Source organism: Theropithecus gelada, chromosome X (assembly GCF_003255815.1).
Source record: "Theropithecus gelada isolate Dixy chromosome X, Tgel_1.0, whole genome shotgun sequence".
Taxonomy (NCBI): domain Eukaryota; kingdom Metazoa; phylum Chordata; class Mammalia; order Primates; family Cercopithecidae; genus Theropithecus; species Theropithecus gelada.
The window spans coordinates 15,013,433-15,040,090 of NC_037689.1; the positions used below are offsets into that span (position 1 = coordinate 15,013,433).

Consider the following 26,658-nt stretch of genomic DNA (forward strand, 5'->3'; position numbering starts at 1 on the left):
TAAAATAGAGGTGAGAGTTTGGAGTCTTAATTCTGGAAGGTGAATTCCAGAAAAGTAAATTTAGTGGTATGAGCAAAGATCTAAGGCAAGTCCCAACTGAATAACATGAAAACACATTAAACATAAATGGATATATGGTCACTTTGATCTAAACCACAGGGAAATGTTAAAAAGTTAAAGCTTGAAAAGTATAGCCTGATAGCAGGGCTTTTACAAAGGAAGAGAGATGTAAAACATGAAGATGAAGAAAAGCTGGAAAGCAGGCATCTGATCCCTGGACATGTGTCCTAATAGTCTTTATGGGGCAGTTAAGATAAACACCCGAAAATTTAAAGGGCAAATACAGTGCTTTAGTTGTTTTTCTATTTTGTTGATTTATCTACCTTGATGATTTCACCTGCTCTTCAATGTGGGCCAAGGACATGATATCCTGCCCATTTCTTTGACATCCCAGAACAAATTCCTGCTGATGGAGTTTCTGCCATTTATCGTGGAAGACTAAAAACATACAAATTCTGATAATTAGAAATTTTAATTCTCAAAGGACACAGTTCAGAAACCCTATGCATATGTTATTGAAAGCTCTCATGTGCAACTGTACATTTCGAATGGCCCACATTGGTTTTCTGATTAATATGGAATTGTGACATTAGATTTTTGGTTATCAAAACTTTACTGTTAGTGTTAGACCTGCCTTTTCTTTCTAACTCATGGGTATTCAGGACTCAGGACTCTTTTTTTTAACACCAAGAACTTCCCTAGCCTTTTCTGAGAAGCATCTAGTGAGAGAAGTGTAGAGGCTAAGAGAAGGAAGAGTTGGGGGGGCTTGAAATCTGCAGGCTCCTGCAGGCAAGTCACCTGGTGGGGCAGGCCCTGCAGGGTGCATTGCCATAGCAGTGGGTGGGCATCTCTGGAAACTTCCCCTTAGAGCAGAGAGGCTGTTCTTTCAGAAGAGCAGCTTCATCATCTCTCTTTTCTTTTCATGGTGGCTGGTAGCTCTTTTATCCATTTCCATCCTGTTATGCCTATGGCTCTTCCTCCTCAAGTCATATGTAGCTGCAGTACAGTGAGATAGAGCTCAGGGCAAACTATGGAAAGTAATGGTATTTAGTTAGAGTCTGAAAGCCCAACTTCAAGATCTTTTACTGCCATTTGTTAGGGCATGACCTTGGGCATGGCATTTAACCACTCTGAGCTTTGGTTTTCTCATCCTTAAACTGAGTATTCATATTTCATGTATTATCTGCCTTATAGAATTATTGAGGATTAAATGAGAAAATGTAAGTGGAAGTTTTTCCTAGGGCTATGATGATGATTGTGATTAGTATTATTTAAAAGTCCAGTGGGTGGGCCAGTTTTTCCCACCTAGAAAAATATAGGACTCCTATTCAAAGTCTTATGGAACAAAAATCATCACTAACTTGCTTATTTGAATTTCTATAATGAAGTAAAAATTCAAGATAGATGGAATTTTTGAAGAAGCTCCTGACTGTTGAATAATTCTTATATATTTTAAAAACTGTCACAATATAAGTATTTTTAAAGTAGTATATAATGGTTCCTGAAAATACCTGAAATGCCCATCCTTTTATACATGTTTAAGTATGCAATTTGTTCTAAATGTCTAATCGTGAATGATTAAATAATTTGCATGCTGTTTTCAGTGCTATGAATTAAAGACTAATTGAAGTATAATTTTTTTGCAGTAAAATTATATCATCTTTTATGTAGTACATTTAAAAATATTCTAGGCCGGTTCTAATTTTATAGTTTTATTATTTTAATTTAATGCACCAAGTAATTAAAAATTGCTACAAAGAAAAGAAGCCAAAAATGATTTTAGTTAATTTCCCCTCAACAGAGTGAAAAGATGATAAGTAGAATAATGGAAGAGAGCCCAACACAGTTCCTGGCACATAAAGATATTCATTAAATATTCCTTAATGAATAAGGAATGACTAATTTCTAAGTGGCTCTAGACTTTGAGAAAAGGCACCATTTTCAGTGCTGTATAAAATACAAAGAAGATAGGTTGACATCTTCATATTAAAATACCTCCATGCAGAGTTCCCACAAGCCAATTTTTATTGAATCATTAGATCCGCAGTTTGCTCTGCTTTCCTTTTTCTCTTTGTTCTTGGATAGATTCTCAGGCCTAAGTCAGTTACAGATATTGAGAGACAATTCTCCATGGGTATCATGCATTTCTGTATCTCTTGCAAGCAGAGGCACTGACTTCTCTTTGTTCTGGACTATCTCTTCAAGGATGTTTATATAGCAAGTAGCTGTGGAAGACAAAAATAATCTCTCCCTCTGGAGCAAAGTATAGGTTTGCTTATAGCCTTGGAAGATAGAGGCTTAGTGTCTCCTTCCAGAATAAAGTCTAATAAAGATAGTAGCTCCCTCTGAGATAAAGAGCAGGGATGCTTATTGCTATTTATAGAAGATTTGGGTTCCCTAAGCTAAGGGTTCCTCTCCTGTAACGTAACCCACTGCATGTACAAATGTTACCTGGCCCTTATTGTGTCATCCTATGGGAATTGGGGCTTAGGAAACTGGAACAAGAAATGCTGATATTCAGACTACTCTTACTGCTGTTGATTAATAAACTGCCTTTTGTCTCTGACCAAGGCACCTTCTGTCTTCTACCAGCATCCGTGAAACTATGGAAGGCTAACTTGTCATCTTGCAAGTAGGATAAAATCTCAAACCCTAAACAATTCTTTTTTTTTTTTTTTTGAGACAGGGTCTCGCTCTGTTGTCCGAGAGAGTACAGTGGTAGGATCGTGGCTAACTCTAGCCTCAACCTCCTGGGCTCAAGCAATCCTCCCACCTTTCAGCCTCCCGAGTAGCTAGGACCACATGTGGGCACCACCACACCCAGCTAATGTTTTTTTTAATTAATTTTTTTTTCTTTTGTAGAGACAGAATTTTGCCATGTTGCCCAGGCTGGTCTCAAACTCTTGGGCTCAAGCAATCTGCCTGTCTCGGCCTCCGATAGTGGTGGGGTTACAGGCATGAGCCACCGTGCCTGGCCCCTAAACAATCCTGGACAACAGATTGCAGCAATATTTGGGTAACTTGGCTGGTATGGTGTGGTGTAGTTGATACACTCATGTAGGCAAGGAACCCTTTTACCTCCAGTGGCTGACCACTCTTTTGGATATACGTGGGGACCCTGGGAACATATTCTCCAGCCACCATGAGGAGAAATGAATGGGCATCAGGGCTGGAAGTAGAAGATGGGATGAGACCTAGAGCTTTTGGCGCAGAGCACTGGCTAGAACTATGAAGACTCTGATAAAACTTGAGGTAGTGCTTGGGTGGAGGTGGACAGAGGCTATAGAGGAAGGAGGAGGAAAAATAGGTTGATAGAGGAAAGAAGATTCCATGAAACTTCACAGCAACCAAAAGTCATTCATCCTTATTGAAACTTCTAAGTCAGTGTTGGCACCTATCATTCCAAAGCTTATTAGCTTTTTTTTTTTTCCTTTTTTTTTTTTGAGCCATGAGTACACATTTTTGTGAGTACTCTGCATTGGTGCCTTAATGCCTTGTTGAGTGTGCCCACATTGAGTGCTTGCTGGTGGCTGAATGTGAACAGGCTTGTTCTGGGAAAAGACATAATGGCAGGGTCTGGTATTTTTGGTCATTCTGCCTATGTCCCCTTTCCTTCATCCCCCATCCTCACCCTAGTCTTTATGGTTTATTAAAATACTTCCCAGCCACTACTTAGGCAACTCTAACCACGTGCAAGGCTGGCCACAGAGCTCTGAACCTCAGAAGTCTCAGCTCCTTCTGACTCCTTCGGAGTTGGAACGTGCTAATGCTGCTTCCTGGAATGAGCCCTTTGCCCAGTTTTCTGTTGCGGGAAAGTATTTGGGGTTGTTAGTGAATGTGCTGCATCTTCTTACTTGATAGCCACATGATAAAACAGTTGTATTTTCTTTCATGCCATAGGGACTTCTATCCGGCGTCATCGGATTACTCTCCCGCCTCCTGATGAGGATCAGTTTTATACTGTGTATCATTTTAATGTCGGCACAGAGGTTGTCTTCTATGGTCGGACATTCAAGATTTATGATTGTGATGCATTCACAAGAAACTTTTTGAGGAAAATAGGGGTCAAAGTGAATCCCCCAGTACCATGTCCAGAAGATCCTTACATGAAGATTCGGAGAGAGGTAAGGAATTGACGTTCATTGAGTTCTTGTCTTCAAAATAAAAATTCCTTTGGAAAGTCAGTAAAGGGTATTTGTACTCCTGATGCAGATGTCAAAGACCTTTTAGGGCCATAGTTATTCCAGTTGTTTTGTTATTCTTTGGGCCAGAGGGAAGGCTGAGTGTTAGCCACAGAGCAGGAATGACTTCCTCACTGCCTCACCCCAATTCTCTCTGTGGAGAGTCTCTCTTTCAGTGAACTGCACAGGTGAGACAGTTTCTAGACACCCACAACTGGCTTTGTGGTCACTGATGGTGTATGAATTGTATCCACACTTCCTTGGCTTGTGTTTTTGCATTTTAGTTGCCTAACTGGCTAGAAAGATCTTTGCTTCTATACTAGTGATTTAGTGAACCAAGCCTTGGGTACACCTTTTTACTTCCCCCTAGGAAATTCCAGGTCCTCTTAGGGTGGCATTGGAATGCCGAGATGCTCTGGAAGAATAAGGAGGACCATGATTCTGGTGTACCCCCTTTAGGAAATGATATTTGTGTACAACGTCTGACCCCAGCTAGGGTAAGGGAGTAAAGACTCAATATTTTTAGTATTATTTTTGTCTTCCTATGTTTTAAACAGTCCCTGGGCCCAAATTCTGTTTTCTAGAAGAATTTGAACACTCACAGGGGTAGAAGGTGGCACACCCAGCTAATCTCTTTGCTGGGACTGGATCGCAAATCTCTTGACTCTTACCCTGATTTCCATCATCATCACTTGTTTCCTTTTTCCTTTTCTATTGAAGTGTAATTACACACAGTAAAATACACAGAAATTAAGTGTACAGTTGGATGAGTCTTAACAAATACATGTACCCCTATAACCTACCCCCAGATTGAGATGTAGAGCATTTCTCTTCCCCCAGAAAGTCCCCTCATGTGTTTTTCCTATCAATCCCACTCCCCACCACAGACAACTGCTGTCCTCATTTCGATCCCCATAGATGAGTGTTGTCTGATTTTTATTGTTTTAAAACTTACAATTCATTTCCTTGCAGAGAGGTAACAAAATTTAGAACAAAATTCTCTTTGGATTCTGTTTTGATCTCTTTTTAAAAGCCACTTGTAGGATCATTCATCTATTCCTGCCTCCCAGCCCCAGCAAAATTATTCTTTAATGTTGTTGTAGGCATACAACCCTCTGGAGAAATATATATATTGTTGATCTTGGAATATTTAAGGTGAAATGCCTGTATATTGATGTACAAAGGGATATTTTTGGTTTGGATTCATTTTTAGTTTTTCCAAATGCCCTGGATGAAAGAGTCTAGATAAATAGAAAGAATTTAGAACCAGCAGAGAGAATTTGAAGGAAATGGATCCAAATGAATTGCCACCCTTTGCATATGGCTACACTCATTCACTAACAGTTGTTGTTACATGATAGTGATTGTGAAGGATGATGGATTATATGAAAATGCACAGAGCATCATGGGATTTCATAGGTTTATGAAGAAAATATATATATATATATTTAAAATTATACTTTAAGTTCTGGGATACATGTGCAGAATGTGCAGGTTTGTTACATAGGTATACACGTGCCATGGTGGTTTTCTGCACCCATCAACCCATCATCTACATTAGGTGTTTCTCCTAATGCTATCCCTCCCCTATCCCCCCATCCCCTGATAGGCCCTGGTGTGTGATGTTCCCCTCCCTGTGTCCATGTGTTCTCATTGTTCAACTCCCATTTATGAGTGAGAACATGGAGTGTTAGGTTTTCTGTTCCTGTGTTAGTTTGCAGAGAATGATGGTTTCCAACTTCATCGATGTCCCTACAAAGGACGTGAACTCATCCTTTTTAATGACTGCATAGTATTCCATGGTGTATACGTGCCACATTTTCTTTATCCAGTCTATCATTGATGAGCATTTGCATTGGTTCCAAGTCTTTGCTATTGTGAATAGTGCTGCAGTAAACATACATGTGCATGTGTCTTTATAGTAGGATGATTTATAATCCTTTGGGTATATACCCAGTAATGGGATTGCTGGGTCAAATGGTATTTCTGGTTCTAGATCCTTAAGGAATTGCCACATTGTCTTCCATAATGGTTGAACTAATTTGCACTCCCATGAACAGTGTAAAAGCATTCCTATTTTTCCACATCCTCTCCAACATCTGTTGTTTCCTGACTTTTTAATGATTGCCATTCTTTTTTTTTTTTCTTCCGAAATGGAGTCTCACTCTGTTGTCCAGGCTGCAGTGCAGTGGCGCGATCTTGACTCACTGCAAACTCTGCCTCCTGGGTTCAAGCAATTCTCTGCCTCAGCCTCCTGAGTAGCTGGGATTATAGGGGCCTGCCACCACATCCGGCTAATTTTTTTTTTTTTTGTATTTTTAGTAGAGACGGGGTTTCACCGTCTTGGCCAGGTTGGTATTGAACTCCTGACCTCGTGACCCACCTGCCTCAGCCTCCCAATGATCACCATTCTAACTGGCGTGAGATGGTATCTCATTGTGGTTTTGATTTGCATTTCTCTAATGACCAGTGATGATGAGCTTTTTTTCATATGTTTGTTGGCCATATAAATGTCTTGTTTTGAGAAGTGTCTGTTCATATCCTTTGCCCACTTTTTTATGTTTTTTTTTTTTGTTTTGTAAATTTGTTTAAGTTCCTTGTAGATTCTGGATATTAGCCCTTTGTCAGATGGATAGGTTGCAAAAATTTTCTTCCATTCTGTAGTTTGCCTGTTCACTCTGATGATAGTTTCTTTTGCTGTGCAGAAGCTCATTAGCATAATTAGATCCCATTTGTCAATTTTGGCTTTTGTTGCCATGCTTTTGGTGTTTTAGTCATGAAGTCTTTTTCCCTGCCTATGTCCTGAATGGTATTGCCTAGGTTTTCTTTAGAGTTTTAATGGTTTTAGGTCTTATGTTTAAGTCTTTAATCCATCTTGAGTTAATTTTTGTATAAGGTGTAAGGAAGGGGTCCAGTTTCAGTTTTCTGCATATGGCTAGCCAGTTTTCCCAACACCATTTATTAAATAGGGAATCCTTTCTTCATTGCTTGTTTTTGTCAGGTTTGTCAAAGATCAGATGGTTGTAGATGTGTAGTGTTATTTCTGAGGCCTCTCTTCTGTTGCATTGGTCTATATATCTGTTTTGGTACCAGTACCATGCTGTTTTGGTTACTATAACCTTGTAGTATAGTTTGAAGTCAGGTAGTGTGATGCCTCCAGCTTTGTTCTTTTTGCTTAGGATTGTCTTGGCTATATGAGCTCTTTTTTGGTTCCATATGAAATTTAAAGTAGTTTTTTCTAATTCTGTGAAGAAAGTCAATGGTAGCTTGATGGAGATGGCATTGAATCTATAGATTACTTTGGGCAGTCTGACCATTTTTGCAATATTGATTCTTCTATCCATGAGCATGGAATGTTTTTCCATTTGTTTGTGTCCTCCCTTATTTCCTCGAGCAGTGGTTTGTAGTTCTCCTTGAAGAGATCCTTCACATCCCTTGTGAATTGTATTCCTAGGTATTTTATTCTCTTTGTAGCAGTTGTGAATGGGAGTTCACTCATGATTTGGCTCTCTGTTTGTCTGTTATTGGTGTATAGGAATGCTTGTGTTTTTTGCACATTGATTTTGTGTCCTGAGACTTTGCCAAAGTTGCTTATCAGCTTAAGGAGATTTTGGGCTGAGATGATGGGGTTTTCTAAATATACAATCATGTCATCTGCAAATAGAGACAATTTGACTTCCTCTCTTCCTATTTGAATACCCTTTATTTCTTTCTCTTGCCTGATTGCCCTGGCCAGAACTTCCAATACTATGTTGAATAGGAGTGGTGAGAGAGGGCATCCTTGTCTTGTGCCAGCTTTCAAAGGGAATGCTTCCAGCTTTTGCACATTCAGTATGATATTGGCTGTGGGTTTGTCATAAACAGCTCTTATTATTTTGAGATACATTCCATCAATATCTAGTTTATGGAGAGTTTTTAGCATGAAGGGGTGTTGAATTTTATTGAAGGCCTTTTCTGTATCTATTGAGATAATCATGTGGTTTTTGTCATTGGTTCTATTTATGTAATTCATTACATTTATTGATTTGCACATGTTGAACCGGCCTTGCATCCCAGGGATGAAGCTGACTTGATCTGGATGGATAAACTTTTTCATGTGCTACTGGATTGGGTTTGCCAGTATTTTATTCATGATTTTTGCATCGATCTTCATCAGGGATACTGGCCTGAAATTTTCTTTTTTTGTTGTTGTGTCTCTGCCAGGTTTTGGTATCAGGATGATGCTGGCCTCATAAAATGAGTTAGGGAGGAGTGCCTCTTTTTCTGTTGTTTGAAATGGTTTCAGAAGGAATGGTACCAGCTCCTCTTTGTACCTCTGGTAGAATATGGCTGTGAATTGATCTGGTCCTGGGCTTTTTTTGGTTGGTAGGCTATTGATTACTGCCTCAATTTCAGAACTTGTTATTGGTCTATTCAGGGATTTGACTTCTTCCTGGGTTAGTCTTGGGAGGGTGTATGTGTCCAGGAATTTATTTCTTCTAGATTTTCTAGTTTATCTGCGTAGAGGTGTTTATACTATTCTCTGATGGTAGTTTGCATTTCTGTGGGATCAGTGGTGATATCCTGTTTATCGTTTTTTATTGTGTCTATTTCATTCTTCTCACTTTTTTTCTTTGTCTGGCTATCTATTTTGACTGCTATCTATATAGACTGCTATCTATTAGCAGTCTATCTTTTTTGTTGATCTTTTCAGAAAACTACCTCCTGGATTCATTGATTTTTTGAAGGATTTTTCATGTCTCTATCTCCTTCAGTTCTGCTCTGATCTTAGTTATTTCTTGCCTTCTGCTAGCTTTTGCATTTGTTTGCTCTTGCTTCTCTAGTTCTTTTAATTGTGATGTTAGTGTGTTGATTTTAGATCTTTCCCACTTTCTCCTGTTTATAAATTTATAAATTTACAGCATTTAGTGCTATAAATTTCCCTCTAAACAGCGCTTTAGTTGTGTCCCAGAGATTGTGGTATGTTGTGTCTTTGTTCTCATTTGTTTCAAATAACTTATTTATTTCTGCCTTAACTTTGTTATTTACCCAGTAGTCATTCAGGAGCAGGTTGTTCAGTTTCCATGCAGTTGTGCGGTTTTGAGTGAATTTCTTAATCCTGAGTTCTGAGTTGATTGCTCTGTGGTCTGAGAGACTGTTTGTTATGATTTCCGCTCTTTTGCATTTGCTGAGGAATGTTTTACTTCCCATTATGTGGTCAACTTTAGAATAATTGTGGTGCCGAGAAGAATGTATATCTGTTGATTTGGGGTGGAGAGTTCTGTAGATGTCTGTTAGGTCCACTTGGTCCAGAGCTGAGTTCAAGTCCTGAATATCCTTGTTAATTTTCTGGCTCATTGATCTGTCTAATATTGACAGTGGGTTGTTAAAGTCTCTCATTATTATTGTGTGGAAGTCTAAATCTCTTTGTAGGTCTCTAAGAACTTGCTTTATGAATCTGGGTGCCTCTGTATTGGGTGCATATATATTTAAGATAGTTAGCTCTTCTTGTTGCATTGATCTCTTTACCATTATGAAATGCCCTTCTTTGTCTTTTTTGATCTTTGCTGGCTTAAAGTCTGTTTTATCAGAGACTAGGATAGCAACCCCTGCTTTTTTTTGCTTTCCATTTGCTTGGTAAATCTTCCTCCCTCCCTTTATTTTGAGCTATGTGTGTCTTTGCATGTGAGATGAGTCTCCTGAATACAGCACACCGATGTGTCTTGACTCTTCATCCAATTTGCCAGTCTGTGTCTTTTAATTGGGGCATTTAGCCTGTTTACATTTAAGGTTAAAATTGTTATGTGTGAATTTGATCCTGTCATTATGATGCTAGCTGGTTATTTTGTCCATTAGTTGATGCAGTTTCTTCATAGCGTTGACGGTCTTTACAATTTGGTATGTTTTTGTGGTGGCTGGTACCGGTTTTTCCTTTCCACATTTAGTGCTTCCTTCGGGAGCTCCTGTAAGGCAGGCCTGGTGATGACAAAATCTTTCAGTATTTGCTTGTCTGTAAAGGATTTTATTTCCCCCTTGCTTATGAAGCCTAGTTTGGCTGGATATGAAATTCTGGGTTGAAAATTCTTTTCTTTAAAGATGTTGAATATTGGCCCCCACTTTCTTGTGGCTTGTAGGGTTTCTTCAGAGAGGCTTGCTGTTAGTCTGATGGGCTTCCCTTTGTGGGTAACCTGACCTTTCTCTCTGGCTGCCCTTAACACTTTTTCCTTCATTTCAACCTTGGTGAATCTGACAATTATATATCTTGGGGTTTCTCTTCTCGAGGAGTATCTTTGTGATGTCCTCTGTATTTCCTAAATTTGAAGGTTGGCCTGTCTTGCTAGGTTGGGGAAGTTCTCCTGGATAATATCCTGAAGAGTGTTTTGCAACTTGGTTCCATTCTCCCTATCACTTTCAGGTACGTCAAACGTACGTTTGGTCTTTTCACATAGTCCCATATTTCTTGGAGGCTTTGTTTGTTCCTTTTCATTCTTTTTTTCTCTTATCTTGTCTTCATGCTTTATTTCATTAAGTTGATCTTCCATCTCTGATATCCTTTCTTCCGCTTGATCGATTCGGCTATTGATACTTGTGTATGCTTCACAAAGTTCTCGTGCTGTGTTTTTCAGCTCCATCAGGTCTTTTATGTTCTTCTCTAAGCTGGTTATTCTAGTTAGCAATTCCTCTAACCTTTTTTCAAGGTTCTTAGCTTTCTTGCATTGGGTTACAATATGCTCCTTTAGCTCAGAGGAGTTTGTTATTACCCACCTTCTGAAGCCTACTTCTGTCAATTCATCAAACTCATTCTCCGTCCAGTTTTGTTCTCTTGCTGGCAAGGAGTTGTGGTCCTTTGGAGGAGAAGAAGTGTTCTGGTTTTTGGAATTTTCAGCCTTTTTGTGCTGGTTTTTCCTCATCTTTGTGGATTAATCTACCTTTGGTCTTTGATGTTGGTGACCTTTGGATGGAGTTTTCATTTGGACATCCTTTTTGTTGATGTTGATGCTATTCCTTTCTGTTCGTTAGTTTTCCTTCTAATAGTCAGGCTTCTCTGCTGCAGGTCTGCTGGAGTTTGCTGGAGCTCCACTCCAGACCTTGTTTGCCTGGGTATCACCAGTGGAGGCTGCAGAACAGCAAAGATTGCTGCCTGTTCCTTCCTCTGGAAGCTTCATCCCAGAGGTGCACCTGCCAGATGCCAGCTGGAGGTCTCCTGTAAGAGGTGTCTGTCAACCCTTGCTGGGAGGTGTCTCCTAGCAGGAGGCACAGGGGTCAGGGACCCACTTGAGGAGACAATCTGTCCCTTAGCAGAGCTCGAATGCTGTGCTAGGAGATCTGCTGCTCTCTTCAGAGCTGGCAGGAGGAACGTTTAAGTCTGCTGAAACTGTGTCCACAGCCACCCCTTCCCCCATGTGCTGTGTCCCAGGAAGATGGAAGTTTTATCTATAAGCCTGTGACTAGGGCTGCTGCCTTTCTTTCAGTGATGCCTTACCCAGAGAGAAGGAATCTAGAGAGGTAGTCTGGCTACAAAATCTTTGCCAAGCTGTGGGGGACCCCACCCAGTTAGAACTTCCTGGAGGCTTTGTTTACACTCTGAGGGGAAAACTGCCTACACAAGCCTCAGTAATGGCGGATGCCCCTCCCCCCACCAAGCTCCAGCATCCCAGATCGACTTTAGACTGCTGTGCTGGCAGCAAGAATTTCAAGCCATTGGTCTTAGCTTGCTGGGCTCTGTGGGGTTGGGATCCACTGAGCTAGACCACTTGGCTCCCTGGCTTCCACCTCCTTTCCAGGGGAGTGAGCAGTTCTGTCTCACTGGTGTTCCAGGCGCCACTGGGGTATGAAAAAAAACTCCTGCAGCTAGCTTGGTGTCTGCCCAAACAGCTGCCCAGTTTTGTGCTTGAAACCTAGGGCCCTGGTGGTGTAGGCACCCGAGGAAATCTCCTGGTCTGAGGGTTGCAAAGACCATGGGAAAAGCATAGTATCTGGGCTGGAGTGCACTGTTCCTCATGGCATAGTCCTTCATGGCTTCTGTTGGCTAGGGGAGGGAGTTCCCCGACCCCTTGCGCTTCCTGGGTGAGGCAACGCCCCACCCTGCTTTGGCTCGCCCTCCCTGGGCTGCACCTACTGTCTAACCAGTCCCAATGAGATGAGCTGAATACCTCAGTTGGAAATGCAGAAATCACCCCCCTTCTGCATTGATCTCGCTGGGAGCTGCAGACCGGAGCTGTTCCTATTCGGCCATCTTGCCAGCCACCCCCAGAAAAAGATCTTTTGTGCCAGGAATTGCGAATAAATACCAAGAACAGCTAAGAAATGTTTTAAATAATTTCCTTTCACAGTGGGAACATCATTTTAGCATTTATTCCCTCAGGGAGAAAATTCTTCAATAAATATAGAAATCTTTGGGAAATTAGGAGTTTAATAAGAGGCTTCTATATTGACTTTCATACATTTACTTCTGCAGTGTTTGCTGTCTTGAACTGTAAAGTTAAAATTAAACAATTTAACTTAGACTGAAAAGAATCCCAATGGTATATTATCAATAATGCTTTTCTTAGAGGCCTCATAATGCCAAAGAAACGTTTTTCAATCAATTGAAATTGTGGTCCCATAATTTCATTTAAATATCAGGGATAAGACTGAAGAGTCTTTGGAAAGCCATCATGTCTCCCCGCTGTCTTGGGTTAAGACTGCACCTAGACTGCCCTCAACAGATAGAAATTTCAAGAATTTACAAAAAGATTGTATAACCTGATTTGGGATAACATCTCCCTTGTCAGTGTGCACTTCTTTATGTAACAGTCCTATTTGATTACATCAGATGAAATGGGGGCAGTTTAATTCCACGACAGGGCTGCAGAAGTGCAAATAGAGGGAAGAGTTACATCAAGAAGACTATGGAACTAGTGGTTCCTGGGCCAGAGGACAGCCGAGGCAGAGGCTCTGCAGACCTTAAGTTCTCCATTTGCTGTGCTCCTGTTTCTCCGGGCATTCTTATCCTTGATACCTAAAGCTTTTTGAGCTAAAATAAAACAGTGAATATATTTCTTCCCTTTTACCTTCACAAAAATCTTTGAATGAGTAAGAATTATGTACACATATGAATTTCCCAGTGAAAAGACAAATTATGTTTTTGGTTGAGATATAATTAACATAGAGTCAATTGTATAAATCTTAAGTGTATAGGTCAACACATTTTGTAAAATGTGTGCAGTTGAGTAACCAACACAAAAATCGAGATGTAGAATATTTTTATCACTTTAGAAAGCTCCTTTCTCCCCCTTTCTGGTCAAATTCCCTACCTGGAGGCAATTACTATTCTGATTTCTGTTACCATAGATTAGTTTTGTCTGTTCTTAAATAAGAATTTTAAATCTTTGAGAAAAGTCAGTTTTAAAAAATATTAAAGAAGTATAGTTTTTTTCATTTATTTATTTATTTATTTATTTATTTATTTATTTATTTAGATACAGAGTATTGCTCTGTTGCCCAGGCTGGAGTGCAGTGGCACAATCTTGGCTCACTGCAACCTCTGCCTCCCAGGTTCAAGGAATTCTCCTGCTTCAGCCTCCTGAGTAGCTGGGATTACTGGCGCCTGCCACCACACCTGGCTAAATGTTTTTGTATTTTTAGTAGGGATGACCAGGCTGGTCTCAAACTCCTGGCCTCAAATGATCCACCTACCTTGGCCTCCCAAGGTGCTGAGATTACAGGTGTGAGTCACCCCGCCTGGCCAGAAGTATAATTTAGTGTATTAATGTTTAATATGAAAAACTTCTTCATACTTGTTTGTCTCTATTCTTAAGGTTAAAACTGGTTATAGATGCATATGTATCTATGTCATAGTTGAAATTAATAAACAAAATCACAGAATAGTCTATAGAAAAGTAGATCTTTTTTGTTTTCTTTTTTTTTTGAGACAGGGTCATGTTCTGTTGCCTAGGCTGGAGCGCAGTGGTGTGAACATAGCTCACTGCAGCCTTGACCTCCTGAGGTCAACAATTCTCCCATCTCAGCCTCCCGAGTAGCTGAGACTACAGGCGTGTAACACCGTACCTGGCTAATGTTTTTTTTTAAGAGTTGTGTTTTTGGCCGGGCGCGGTGGCTCAAGCCTGTAATCCCAGCACTTTGAGAGGCCGAGACGGGCATATCACGAGGTCAGGAGATCGAGACCATCCTGGCTAACACAGTGAAACCCCGTCTCTACTAAAAAATACAAAAAACTAGCTGGGTGAGGCGGCGGGCGCCTGTAGTCCCAGCTACTCGGGAGGCTGAGGCAGGAGAATGACGTGAACCCGGGAGGCGGAGCTTGCAATGAGCTGAGATCCGGCCACTGCACTCCAGCCTGGGCGACAGAGCGAGACTCCGCCTCAAAAAAAAAAAAAAAAAAAAGAGTTGTGTTTTTGCCATGTTGCCCAGGCTGATATTGAACTCCTGAACTCAATCTTCCCGCTTTGGCCTCCCAAAATGCTGGGATTACAGGCATGAGCCACCGTACCTGGCCAAAAATATATCTTTATATATTTGTCACTTGATTGTGTGTATCTTAGAAGTGATTATGCAAACCCTGCAACTATTACTGACATTTTCTCCATTTGCAGGTTCTAGAACACGTAGAGCCCTTACGTCCCTACGAATCCCTCGACACCCTGAAAAAGTTCCTCCAGTATCATGGCAAGATTTTGTGTTTCTTCTGCCTGTGGGATGACTCAGTCTCAATGTTTGGAGACCGTAGAGAACTCATCCTGCATTACTTCTTGTGTGATGATACTATTGAAATCAAAGAATTGCTTCCACACAACTCAGGCCAAGATGCTATGAAAATGTTCCTCCGGAGGAGTAAGCTGCCCAAGGTGAGCAGTGGACATAACCACTTTCTGAATTTGCTTGTGAGTCAAGAGACTAGAGTCACTGTTTGGAATGTTGTGTGTTATGACTATGTGATGATAATAACCATGCACTGGTGCAGGTATTTAGAAAACTTTCATTTTGTGCTCTCTATTAATATACATCTGTGAAAGTAATACAGAGAATATGATCAATTAGAGTTGGAACATTGAAGTTAAGGCAAGTAAAGGAAAAAAGTCAAATGTAAGAGAAAGCACCTATTCATCATTGAGTTCATATCCAGTTTTATGAAACTAAATGACTCCTTAGTAAAAGAATTGCTTGTGGCTTTGGACGGGGCACTACAGACTACTGAGGAGAGCCCATGGTTTGGTCTAGGTTGTGAATACAAACACACACTATACACATGCACCTACATGTGCATGTACACATGCACTCACAAACATACACATGCAAGTTTACAAACCAAAGTGCCTTTTCTGAGTGTAGCAACTGGTCACCAACTAGCCACTAGCTAGTGGCAGTGATGACTTTTGCATTTTATTTGATATTAAAAAGAGTTGTCAGATTGATTTCTATAAATATTTATGGCCATTTGAGAGCTCATGTAATTTGGGGACAGCAGAAACTTCCCAGACCTGGATTAGAGTTGTGAGTCTGCCCCTTAATAGTTGGGCTACCTTGGGCAAATCGCATAACCTCTTTGAGCTTATTTCCCTGTCTTTAAAATGTGGTAACATAGTAAAAAAACAAAAAAACAAAAAAACACCATCGAAGGACCTGTAAACACCTATAAGGACACTTAAAAACATAAAGGCTTTTTTAAAAGCTCTGTTATATTTTCTTTCTTATTTGGGTAAAGTATCTTCTTAGTGCACATGGAAAGGTTACCATAACACTGATTTCCGAGGCAAATAACTGCTGGCCATTCAGTCCTCACGGGAGCTTTTTCCAGATTCTCTGAGCCCACTGCCAGAAGCCCTACTGCGTGGGCTTGGAGGCAGGGGAGGCACAGTTTGTCCCAGAGTGAGCCCTGGGATACGCATAGCAGGCAACCAGGAGGTGCCAGAAAAACCTGTTTTTAGAATGACTTTGAAAAATAGGCTAAATATAAAATAATAATGACATACCTGACATTTACAGTGTGCCAACATCAGTTAATTCATTTTATTCATTCATTCAACAAATATTCATTGAGTGCCACCTGTATGCCAGCCCTGGAGTTATAGTAAGAAAGGGAATGGATTAAATCCTACCACACCTTGTTTTGATTTTGTCTTCCAGAATTGCCCACCTAGAGTCTATCAACCAGGCCAGATAACAGATCGAGCGGTTCTCAATTTGTATGGTGACTTTATAAAGAACCAAGCGGATGGCTTCCTGATGGATAGATATAAGGGAAGGAACCTCACATTTTATTACCTGTTTCTAGGGTGACTTCTTTGGAACCTGAATAGTGGGGCGAGTTACATACTCTTTTCTTGTGAGATTGTGAATGAAATCGATGATTACATAAATATGCATTGTACTGCTGTTTATTAGTAATAAGCATGCTGAAATGTCTATATAAATATATGCATTGCATTGCAGTTTGTAAGTATAATACTACAGTGCTAAAATAATACTTTAGAACATTAACATCAACTGGTTGCTTTTTTATTTGATTTTTAAAATTTAGTTATTAAAGACTGAAGTTTTATTTTTAATTTCCTTTTTTTCTCTGGGAAGGGGTTCCTGGTTCTTTGGAGGGTCCATGGTGCCAATGCTATGTTCCTTTGTCTTTATTAGCTAGGAGAAGTAGACCAAGAGTTTTACAAAGATAGTGACCTGTCCCTCGGAGTCACCATCAATGTGTGGGGAAGAAAAGTGCTCCTTTATGACTGTGATGAATTTACGAAGTCTTATTATAAGTCTAAATATGGAATTGGTAAGTGATACGTATGTCAATTAAAATATTTTTAAAATTAAACTCTTTGTTCCCCAGTTAAGATTTTACTTTGGAGTTTCAAATGCTAGGCTCATAATAGCTACCACTTATTGTGCATTTGCTATCTTCCAGCTGTTTGTTGTCTTATATATTCCTAACAATTCTCTATGGGTAGGCTCATGATCCCCGTTTTAGAGGTGAAAAAAACCGAGACTTAAAGGGGGCTCATTTGTCCAAGGTTATGCAGTGAGCAAAGAGTGAGCCAAGATTTGAACTTGTCTGCCTGATGCCAGGGACTTCCATTTTCCTTTATAGTCCTCTGCCCCACTCTAGTATGGTTTAAATGTTTTGGCTGAGCAATCAAAATGGAAAATGAATGCTTTTCTTTTCACTTAATTCTTACCACAATGGGTATACCTAATTGAGTTATCAAGGGAATTCTCTTCTGCTAGTTTTGCTCTCCCTTTCCTGGTGAGGCTCAGCCAGGTCTTAAGCTTCTCTCTTCTCAGACATTAACTCCGTTCCGATAAGGTTAGTTCAGTTCAGAATGAAAATGAGCTATTGATTGAGCACCTACTATATGTAGGTCATTGTAGTAGACTTAGGAGATACAGAATTGCATAAGAGGTTTCTAGGCTGGAAGGGGAACTGAGACCTGCAGCGTGTGACACCGTGTTACGAGTGTCTTGCAAGCTGGTGGAGGATGTGACGTGAAACCTAAAACATAAACCCTCATTTGTTAAACTCCCCTCTAGCTGAGTCTCCAGGTACCTGCTGCTGCTAGAAATTGATGGGACTTGCTGACCTCCCAGTTTGGGACTGGAGTTGGGATAGGGGGTACTTAGTCCTGTACTTCTCTCTGAACCTTGGAGTATTCATATGAACACACTTCCCCGAGGGGTGAGATGGAAGCCAAGTGCAACCGCAGCTTCTTAAAAGACAAGGTGCTTTGTCTCTAGAATGAGATGAAGCCATGCTATGTGTCTTGTTGTCTGCATTGTGTAGTATTCCTGGCCTTCTGGGAGTCTCTATATTGTGAGAGAAGGCACATCAAGCACACAAAGGGGTTAGAGTAAAAAAGGCTTTCAGTTTTACTCTTAGGTTCATTAGGGGAATTTGTCACACTGCATCTGCATGCCAGATTAGTCAAAATGTATGGGCCCTACTGGGGCCAAATTGGTGACCTCTTTTTATTTTATTTTCTAAAATTAGTCCCCTTCAGTGGACACAGTTGGGCATATTTGCCTTGGGGACTGTGGACAGGAATGTGTAGGTGGCAGCTGCTCTGGAGAAGCTGCTGGTGGCCCTTAGACTATGGGAAAAGAATTTGGCCTTTAATAAATGTAGATGCCTGTTTGGAATCCATAAGTCTTTAGTATAGAATGAAAATTTAAATGTATATATCAAGATGAGTCACCAAAAACCATAACTTACACCTGATGATTACCTTAATATAAAGGACGTGGTAAATGTTCCAAAGCATTGTATGATTCCTTAAACATAAAGTCCAACTTTTGGTTGATGTTTGTCTGTCAGCTTGGTGAGAATATGAAAGTTGAATTTGGGAAAATGAATGTCCTAGTGGTGAGACTTAGTATGTTGTTAGGGTCTTAACGGCTCCTCTAGAAAATTTTTGGAGGCAATGTGAATTCCTTGTTGTGCTCCAAATCGAGTCATCCTGGGTAAATGTACCAGCTTCAAATGTCCTATGGTCCATTTCAGTTGAGTCCTTGTGCTTAATTTCTTTCTGTTCACTTCTTTTGTTCACTCTGTGGACTAATTGTATTATGTAAAAAAAAGTACTCTGTGCCTTTAAAGCTAATATAACATGAGCATTATGCATTTAAACAGAAAATTATGCAAATGCAAAATTATGATGCATTTCATAGTCGCACTGACTTTTTATATTTCTCATAACATATGTTAAAATATCCCATTTAACAGACACTATTATTACACAACATTTCTTGAGTTACAACAGTGTACTTAATGTAAGTAAAGACTAGACATTATATCTATGATGAGGTGGAGGGGAGAATGAATCAGTATTCTCTGATAATCTTTGCGTTTGTTTTTCCTGATTTTTTGGTAAGGTGAAATTAATATCCTTAATGTTACTTAGATACAGTTATTTCTGCCATTTTAATTTTATTTATAGTTCATCCGGTCCCAGCAATTTTTTAAACTGACCAAATTACATGTGTTATGTTTCGGTATCCTTAAAACCGAAACCAGGACAAAGTCCCATCAATCATTGTGGTTCTGTCAATAATCGTCGTCACATTTCCTCCCTTGTCAATTATTGCGTTCAGTAGAAAACCTGGGTGTCTCCACTGTGCAGCATGCAGGAAGGATCTGACAAGTACCAGCAACACAGCTAGGGGCCTCTCTAGCAGGAAGTCGGGGAAGACTTCTAATGCAGAATGCAGCCTTGGTGCTTTAGTACCTTCTCCTGTGTGATGATACCCCAACATATTTTGGGGGGAGAAAAAATGGCAGACAAAGACAAGGAGTTGGCCACAGTCCCAAGAAAGGTACATGGATAACCTTTCTATTTATGTAGAAGTGGAGGGCTTGCTAGAATTCCAAGAGACATTTGAGCTCCTGTGTAAAACTCAATCTCTTAAGATGATTCCTTCATACTTTTAAGGATTCTAAGGAGAAGGTGATTCCATAGATTTCTTCTCTTTAATAGTGCAGTGTGACCCCCTCCATCAGGCAGTTTGGCCATCCCTCTGGCCCTGGCTTGCCTGCTGGGCTGTAGCATGTCACTCCCTCATTATTTTATGTGAATGAACACCGACCGGCAGATGGAGGTCTGTTGATCTTTCCTATAGCATGAAGGTTGAAAAAGGCTCTAGGGGTTCCAGCAGGTGTTTCTTTCACTAAAAGGACAGGGATCAAATGTAAACTGTTCATACGTAGGAATTTCTGCTTTAGGTTGTTATTTGTCTATCAGTGGACTTTCTTATTTTTTCTTAGTGGCTGGGACAATGAAACTAGTAACAAGACTGTTCATTCTCATTGCTTTTGAACACTTATTAGGCTATACTTAGATTGAACAAAAATCTTAAAGACCTTTAATTTTGTGGAGTCATTTCTGGCCATCTCTGAATTTTTAGGAACAGCAGAACATTTAAGATGAGTGTTTAATGATTATTTGAGGGAACTGGACACTTAAAATTGCATCAATAGGATAGAATTGGCTTCTGGTCTATCACATGGTCCTGATGGACCTAACAATTTTGTTTTTTTTGCTTCCCATATAAAATGAAGATGGTTGAGATGGGAGGATTCTTAAAGATTTTATAGCTCTAACATGATGTGATTCATGACTTTAGGTTTCATTGAAATCATTTGATGTGGGTATTGAATACAAGTACAAGTGGATTTACCTTGAAGCTAATGAATCATAATCTTTAGAGGTCTTCCTTTCCAGGGGTCCCAATCCAAGGCCCTGGCCTAATTTTGTCTTAGTAGTTTGACATTCTTCGTCTAGAAGAGCTTCGCCCAAATTATTTAAGCTTCTAGCCTCCCAAAACCTGTATTCATCTCTAGGCTACTAGAACATAAGCAATGAAATTGAAGGCTTTTCCCAGTAGTCTTTCCCACTGAGATGGGGAATAGAAAATCACCACGAAGAAACATTAAGACTCCTTTGTAATATGTATCATCTCTCTGCCAATTTGTTGGAATCTCGTCAACCATGGATGGACATTCGAGATATATATATATATATGTTTTGACAAGTCACTTGGAATTAGAGAAATCAGATAATTAAAAGATATATCTGTCTCAGGATCTAGCAGAATGCCAACTTAAGACATTGGGGAAGATGCTTTGTACAAAAATGTATACTTTTTCATTTATTCAATGAGTATTTTTGAACACCTAAAACATGCGGGATGCTGGGATGATGGAAAACCAAAGTGAAGAAACTTGTCATTCAGCTGTGAGTTCAGAGCTTTGTGAATGTATGCAAATTACCCAGAGAAATGGAATTTAAAGTTGGATCTTGAGCCAGAGTTTCCAAAAAGATGTATGTGGTGGTATAAAAGTCAGGCATGATGGAGTGGAAAAGTTCTCAGCTTTTATACACTAGATGGCACTGTGGGTGCAGAGGAAAGCTCTAAATTGGTTCTTTTGTTACTTAAATCTGTTGCAAAAATTATATGGTTGAGAAAACAACAGTGTGTTATAAGCCCTGTAATTCTGGGGGGAAGTGTAGAATGCAGTCCTAATTACTTTGAGATTCAATATGTGTCCTCTTTTGGTTAGACTGCTTAGATTGGTAGGTAGAGTTGTATGTATATGTCTCCTGTTGTAAGAAACTGCTCAGGCCCAGATTTTTTAGTAATCACATAGAGCTCTCCTGCCATGGTTATGATGCTCTTCCTGAAATGAAAGACCAAACAGTGGTGCGTTAGATGTAATGGTTAGCAATGATAGAATCTACTGCAATTCTGCCCAATTCCAAGATTTGAACTCTCCTCTTTATTTCCAAGACTTTTCTTTAATCACCACAAAAATAGTAATTGTTGAAGCTCACAAGTCACTTCTGTACAGGCAGACTGGCTCCCCCCTTTCACTGAGTCACCTTTATAAACATGTCTGCTGTAAGCAGTCTCTGTTAGGATGTAACAATACTCTTTTGGGGATTGTGTTTGGGGAAATTTCACACAAAGGTTGCTAGGAAGTCTAAGGAAATATGAAAGCTGAAAATGTTTTCAACAAGAGTTAGAAATGGCCTCAAGCTCTTAGCCTTTTGATCATCAGTTAAAACACAAAACAAAAACAAAAAAACCACCTTAATATTAAGAGTTAGGTTGTCTTGGATGAAAAATTGATCTCCATTTTCTCTTCTAGAGGTGTACACTAAAATTTGTACTCTTCCTCTATGAGAACTTCGACAGTGGAAAAGGAAATATTTGCTTATGTAGAACTCCTTTCATTCATGATTGAAAACACCTATGTCATACTGAAGCTTAGAGAAGAAGTAGAAAATAGATTCTGTGGGAGTTTGTTTTGTTTCGTTTTAGGAAAGATCTGGCATCTTTTTTGCCATTTATGTTGGAGACAAACACAGTGACTTGGATAGATCGGATCAATATGTTCCTTGCTCTGGAGAGCACGATTGCTTCTGAGATTGTACAGCCTTGCAAATGAGTACCTGAAAGCTCCTAGGCTATTACAAATATCTTACCAGCTCTCTCTCCATCTCTCTTTCCTCACAGATGATAAGTATATAAATAAAATCAACAGTATTTACCGCATAGCACTCCCTTGGAGAGAGTAGGCAGTTGGCTATTTTAAAAGTTTTTTCTCTTTCTGTTTTGTTTGTTCACTTCATTGCATTTGAGTGCAATTGTAGTCTTTTCTTGGGCTTAACAAAAGCTACCTGGGGCTGTGGCTGGTGAGAGGAAAGTTTTATTTTGGTGTTTGTTTTTGAACTTCATAGGGAAATACTATGACCTGGAGTTGATTTGGAGGCAATGGAGGGTACTCAAATAGAGGGTGCAGTAGGAGGAGATGGTGGATGGGGAAGGATAAAGGTGAATAGTGAGGAATAAGTCCTGTTTGGAAAAGAATTTTATTAGTGAGTGTTGACTGAGATAGGAGAGGGCTAAATTACATGTTAAAATATGGAATGAGTGGCATAAAGTTTGAAGTATGAATTTTCATATTATTGGAAAAATCAGAGGAGAACAAAAAATATTCAGAAATGGGAATGTGATGACAAAATATAAACGTTTACTTATTTGACATAGATTCTTTTTTTTTTTTTTGACTTTTGAACCAATGGTGATTATTGAGTTCCATGGTTTTTGTAAACATGATTGAAACGTACTCTCACAGGATTTTGCTGTGTTTTGTTTGAAAGAGTTTAAAATAGTCTACAAAGATCTCCATGTTGATCTTGAAAACATAACAAATCTTTCAAAACAGCCATAATCAGGGCAAAAAAAATATTGATGTTTTGTTTGCCTTTGTTTTGTTCTAGAGAACTTTACCTCAGTTTCATGCAAGCCTCCTTCTCCTCCTCCAAAAATAGAAAGGAAATTTCCACCTTACAACGGTTTTGGTTCTGAAGAGGATTCTCTCCGTACCTGCATAGGCCTCAAGCCCACACCTCATCGGAGGAACTTCAAGAAGTTTATGGAAAAAGACAGGTGCTTGAGGGAACCATGATTTTAGTCTGATCTTTCCCAAATGTGTTTGGGGTTTATAACATAGTTCTCATGACAAAACAGATGTCACGCAGCTCATCTAATTGCAAGTCCGGGGAGACATTATTATAGGCTTTTAATGAGGTTGATTAACATGCACGTATTAACAGGTTCTTACTTGAGTGCTTATTTTAGTAAGTATCATCTGGAGGCCCCTAAAGTAATATTATCTCCAATCTATGTTGCCTTTCCATATCTATCTATATGTCTGTCTCCCGAAGATGGGAAAGATGTAGAGTAGGAGTTAGCAAGCTCTTTCTTAAAGGGTCAGATAGGAAATATTTTTGGTTTTGTGGGCCATACGGTGTCTGTCACAACCACTCAGATCTGCCTTTGTAGCGTGAAAGCAACCACAGACAGAATGTAAATGGTTGTGTGACTGTGTTCCAATAAGACTTTTTTTATGGACACTGACATTCAAGTTTGATATAATTTTTACATATCACAAAATATTACTCTTATTTTGATTTTACCAACCATTTCAAAATGTAAAAACCATTCTTATCTCAAAAGTCATATAAAAACAGGTGGCCTGGTGGATTTGGCTCACTGACTGTGGTTTGCCAACCCCTGCTATAGAGATTTCAAGGATTTATACGTGTTTTTTAAAATGTTACTTGGTGATTAATGTTGTTGTTTTCACTTGAGAGGTTGGTTGAGTTCAGTAACCATAGATTTCTCACTTGGCTGAATATAATTTTAAATGATGGACTTCCAGAAGTATTCCTAATAGACATGGAGAAAAACCTGCCCGTAAATCATGCAGATAGAATGTAGACACTGCCCTTGGCTACCTTTTGCTTCTGCAGGGAGAGCAAGCCCTGGAGAAAGAAGTCAGGGGAAAAGTGGTGGGGAAACATTGTAGGGGCTTGAATAGGATGTGGGCTAAGGGTTGCAGTCCTGTGTGAGGCAAATAATGGATCAGGAGATCCTGGGGGAGAAACATTGATAAAGGGAATGTGGTAAGTCTACGAGAAGGAGAAGAAAAACACATCCTGAATTTCATAAAATTGATTGGGGTCAGGTGTTGTTGTAGAACATTCGAAGGAGAGAGAACAGTAGTTGTGTTATAGTTGTAAAAGTGGTAAAAATCAATTAAGAATTATATAGAATGTCTAAAAGTCTGCCTTTGCTATGACATGATGTCCTTCGTCTTTCTAGAAATAATCTTTTATTTTTAAAGACTTTAGGGTTCTATTTTTAAGTTTTAGATTTGATGCTTCTCAGGAATGGTCCCTGTACTTTTTAGAAATGCTAATTATTGTGCCTCCCCCCACCCAGATCGACTGAGATAGAAGCTCTGGGGAAGGGGCTCAACATTCTGAGTTTTCTCAAGTCTTCCAGGGGATTCTGAGACACACCAGTGTTTGAGAACCACTGATTTTTATCACATAAGAGGGTTGCCAGCTTATAATCTGTCCTCCCTTATCGAGAACAGTGTTTAGGTGAGGTTCCAGGGTAGGACTTTTGATGACTAACTTCTGTTTTTAAGGACAGCCACCCGAAGGAGGTGGGCAGAAAGAATGTCCCTATTGTAAAAGGAGAGGGAATTTTTCTTATAAGTAAACAAGATGAAATATTATCCAGGGTGTTGCTTCTGGAACCCAGGGGAAAACCGTTCTTTGTGAGTAGTTGATTTAGTCCCTCTTTCTGTCTACACTGGGTCCACTTGCCCACAGAACACTGACTGTAGATGGTATTCTATGTTCTTGTCATGTTGTCATGGCTGAAGGGTGGTAGTGTAGGCACAAATGTCTCTCATTTTGTTCTTTCTGTCCACTGCTCAATCTGTGCCAGGAATACACTTTCCTCAAGCTCTTCTCACACAGGGACCGTGTTTCCATAGTAACTAGCACATTCAGCTGGAGACTTATACATGAGTTTGAATAACCCAAGGTTTTAAAACTGTAAGAACCTAAGGAAGATGATTTCACAAAGCATACAAAGAATAGTTTTTTTAAATACAAGTAAACTGTGAATTGAGACATGAAATTGTACATGACACTTTGATTATATATATATTGCTATTAAAAATGTACTTGGTGCTATTGTTGTGAGGTTAACGCTGATCTATGAGTCATTGGAGGGAATAGTTTCAGATTAAAGCATATGAGCTTTTGATGGATATAAAGATCTTCTTTATTATCTGGGTAGATATCACTGTGGTAGCCTGCTGGGCAGATTGTCTAGTCTGAGGAGGGAGAGCCAGGATAATATCTTTCTTGCTGCACCAGGCTGAATTAGTTACTCTGTTCTTTGTGTGCCCACAGTACTCTGTTGATTATATCTCTAATAATAATGTTATTACTATTGCTGATTACTCATAATAAGCCATTAGTGGTTACTATGTGCTATGTTACAATACTTAATCTAATTTAATCATCAAATCTTTGGAAAGTAGATAATGTTATTGTACCCATTTTTTACATGAGAAAACTGAGGCTCAGAGAGGCCATGCAACTTCCTCAAGGTCACACAGCTAATTTTTAGTTGAACTAGGAACTGAACCCAGGGAAATCTGACTTCTGGAATTTACCTGTCTTTCGACAGAATCTATACATATAACAGTGCATGTTAAGGACTTGTTTATGTAATTTGTGGGCTCCTTTTAGACCAAGAGCTCCTTGAGGGCAGGGGCCAGCTTTATTGCTTCCATAAGAGTTGGTGCTGGCTATATATTTGGGGATCAATAGTTTGTCTAAGAAGAGAAGGAATGGATGAAGAAGTGAGCAAATAGAATAAATGTTCACTCATCCAGTTCTTAATCATGGATAGAAGAGACAGATGACTTCTCACTGGGAGGGTTATTATCCCAGATTTGTGCCAGTCATAGCCATATAGCATCCAAAAATTCGTGGTTTAATCTTCATCTCTGTCTTGTTACAGATATTGTCCATCTGCTTTCCCCACCAGTCATTTTTTTCCTTCTTTTAAAAATGTTTCCCCATTAATAAAAATAAGCCTTCGTGTGTCTTCCAACCATAAGATTCTATAGCTGTAGCTGTATTTGAGGTTTTTAGTAGGTGTATAGCCCTGGATGAGCCATTCATTATCTTAGTGAACAACTATTTCTTGAATCCCTGCTGTGTGCCAAGCAATGTTCTGAGTGTTTGGGATACATCAGCGAACAAAATAGACACCAAGGCCTGCCATCGTGGAACTTATATTCTAGTTCTGGGAGGTGGACCATCAATTAATACATAAGTAAATTACGAAATATTTACAAGATGTTAAGTACCATAAAAAAATAAAGAAGGTATTAAGTTGCTGTGGAAAGAATAAAGGCAGATTGGGAGTATGGGGCTGAGGAACGTTCTTGGTTGCAATTTTAAATAGTGTGGTCTTGAGGGACTTTACTGAGGAGAGGAAATGTGCTCCAGGCAAAAGGAACAGTCGGTGTAAAGGCCCTGAGCAAGAAGTGTGCTTGGGATATTCAAGGAGC

At 39.6% G+C, this 26,658-nt stretch overlaps 1 protein-coding gene across 1 annotated transcript in view; it reads left to right on the forward strand.

Annotated features, from left to right (window-relative positions):
* Positions 1-26,658, forward strand: part of EFHC2 (EF-hand domain containing 2) — a 196,412-nt gene that overhangs the window by 78,156 nt on the left and 91,598 nt on the right. Inside the window, exons 4-8 of the mRNA XM_025371637.1 lie at positions 3,961-4,184; positions 14,816-15,067; positions 16,347-16,458; positions 16,849-16,989; positions 22,991-23,159. Coding sequence (XP_025227422.1) covers positions 3,961-4,184; positions 14,816-15,067; positions 16,347-16,458; positions 16,849-16,989; positions 22,991-23,159 — 898 coding nt within the window. The remainder of the gene's footprint in view (positions 1-3,960; positions 4,185-14,815; positions 15,068-16,346; positions 16,459-16,848; positions 16,990-22,990; positions 23,160-26,658) is intronic.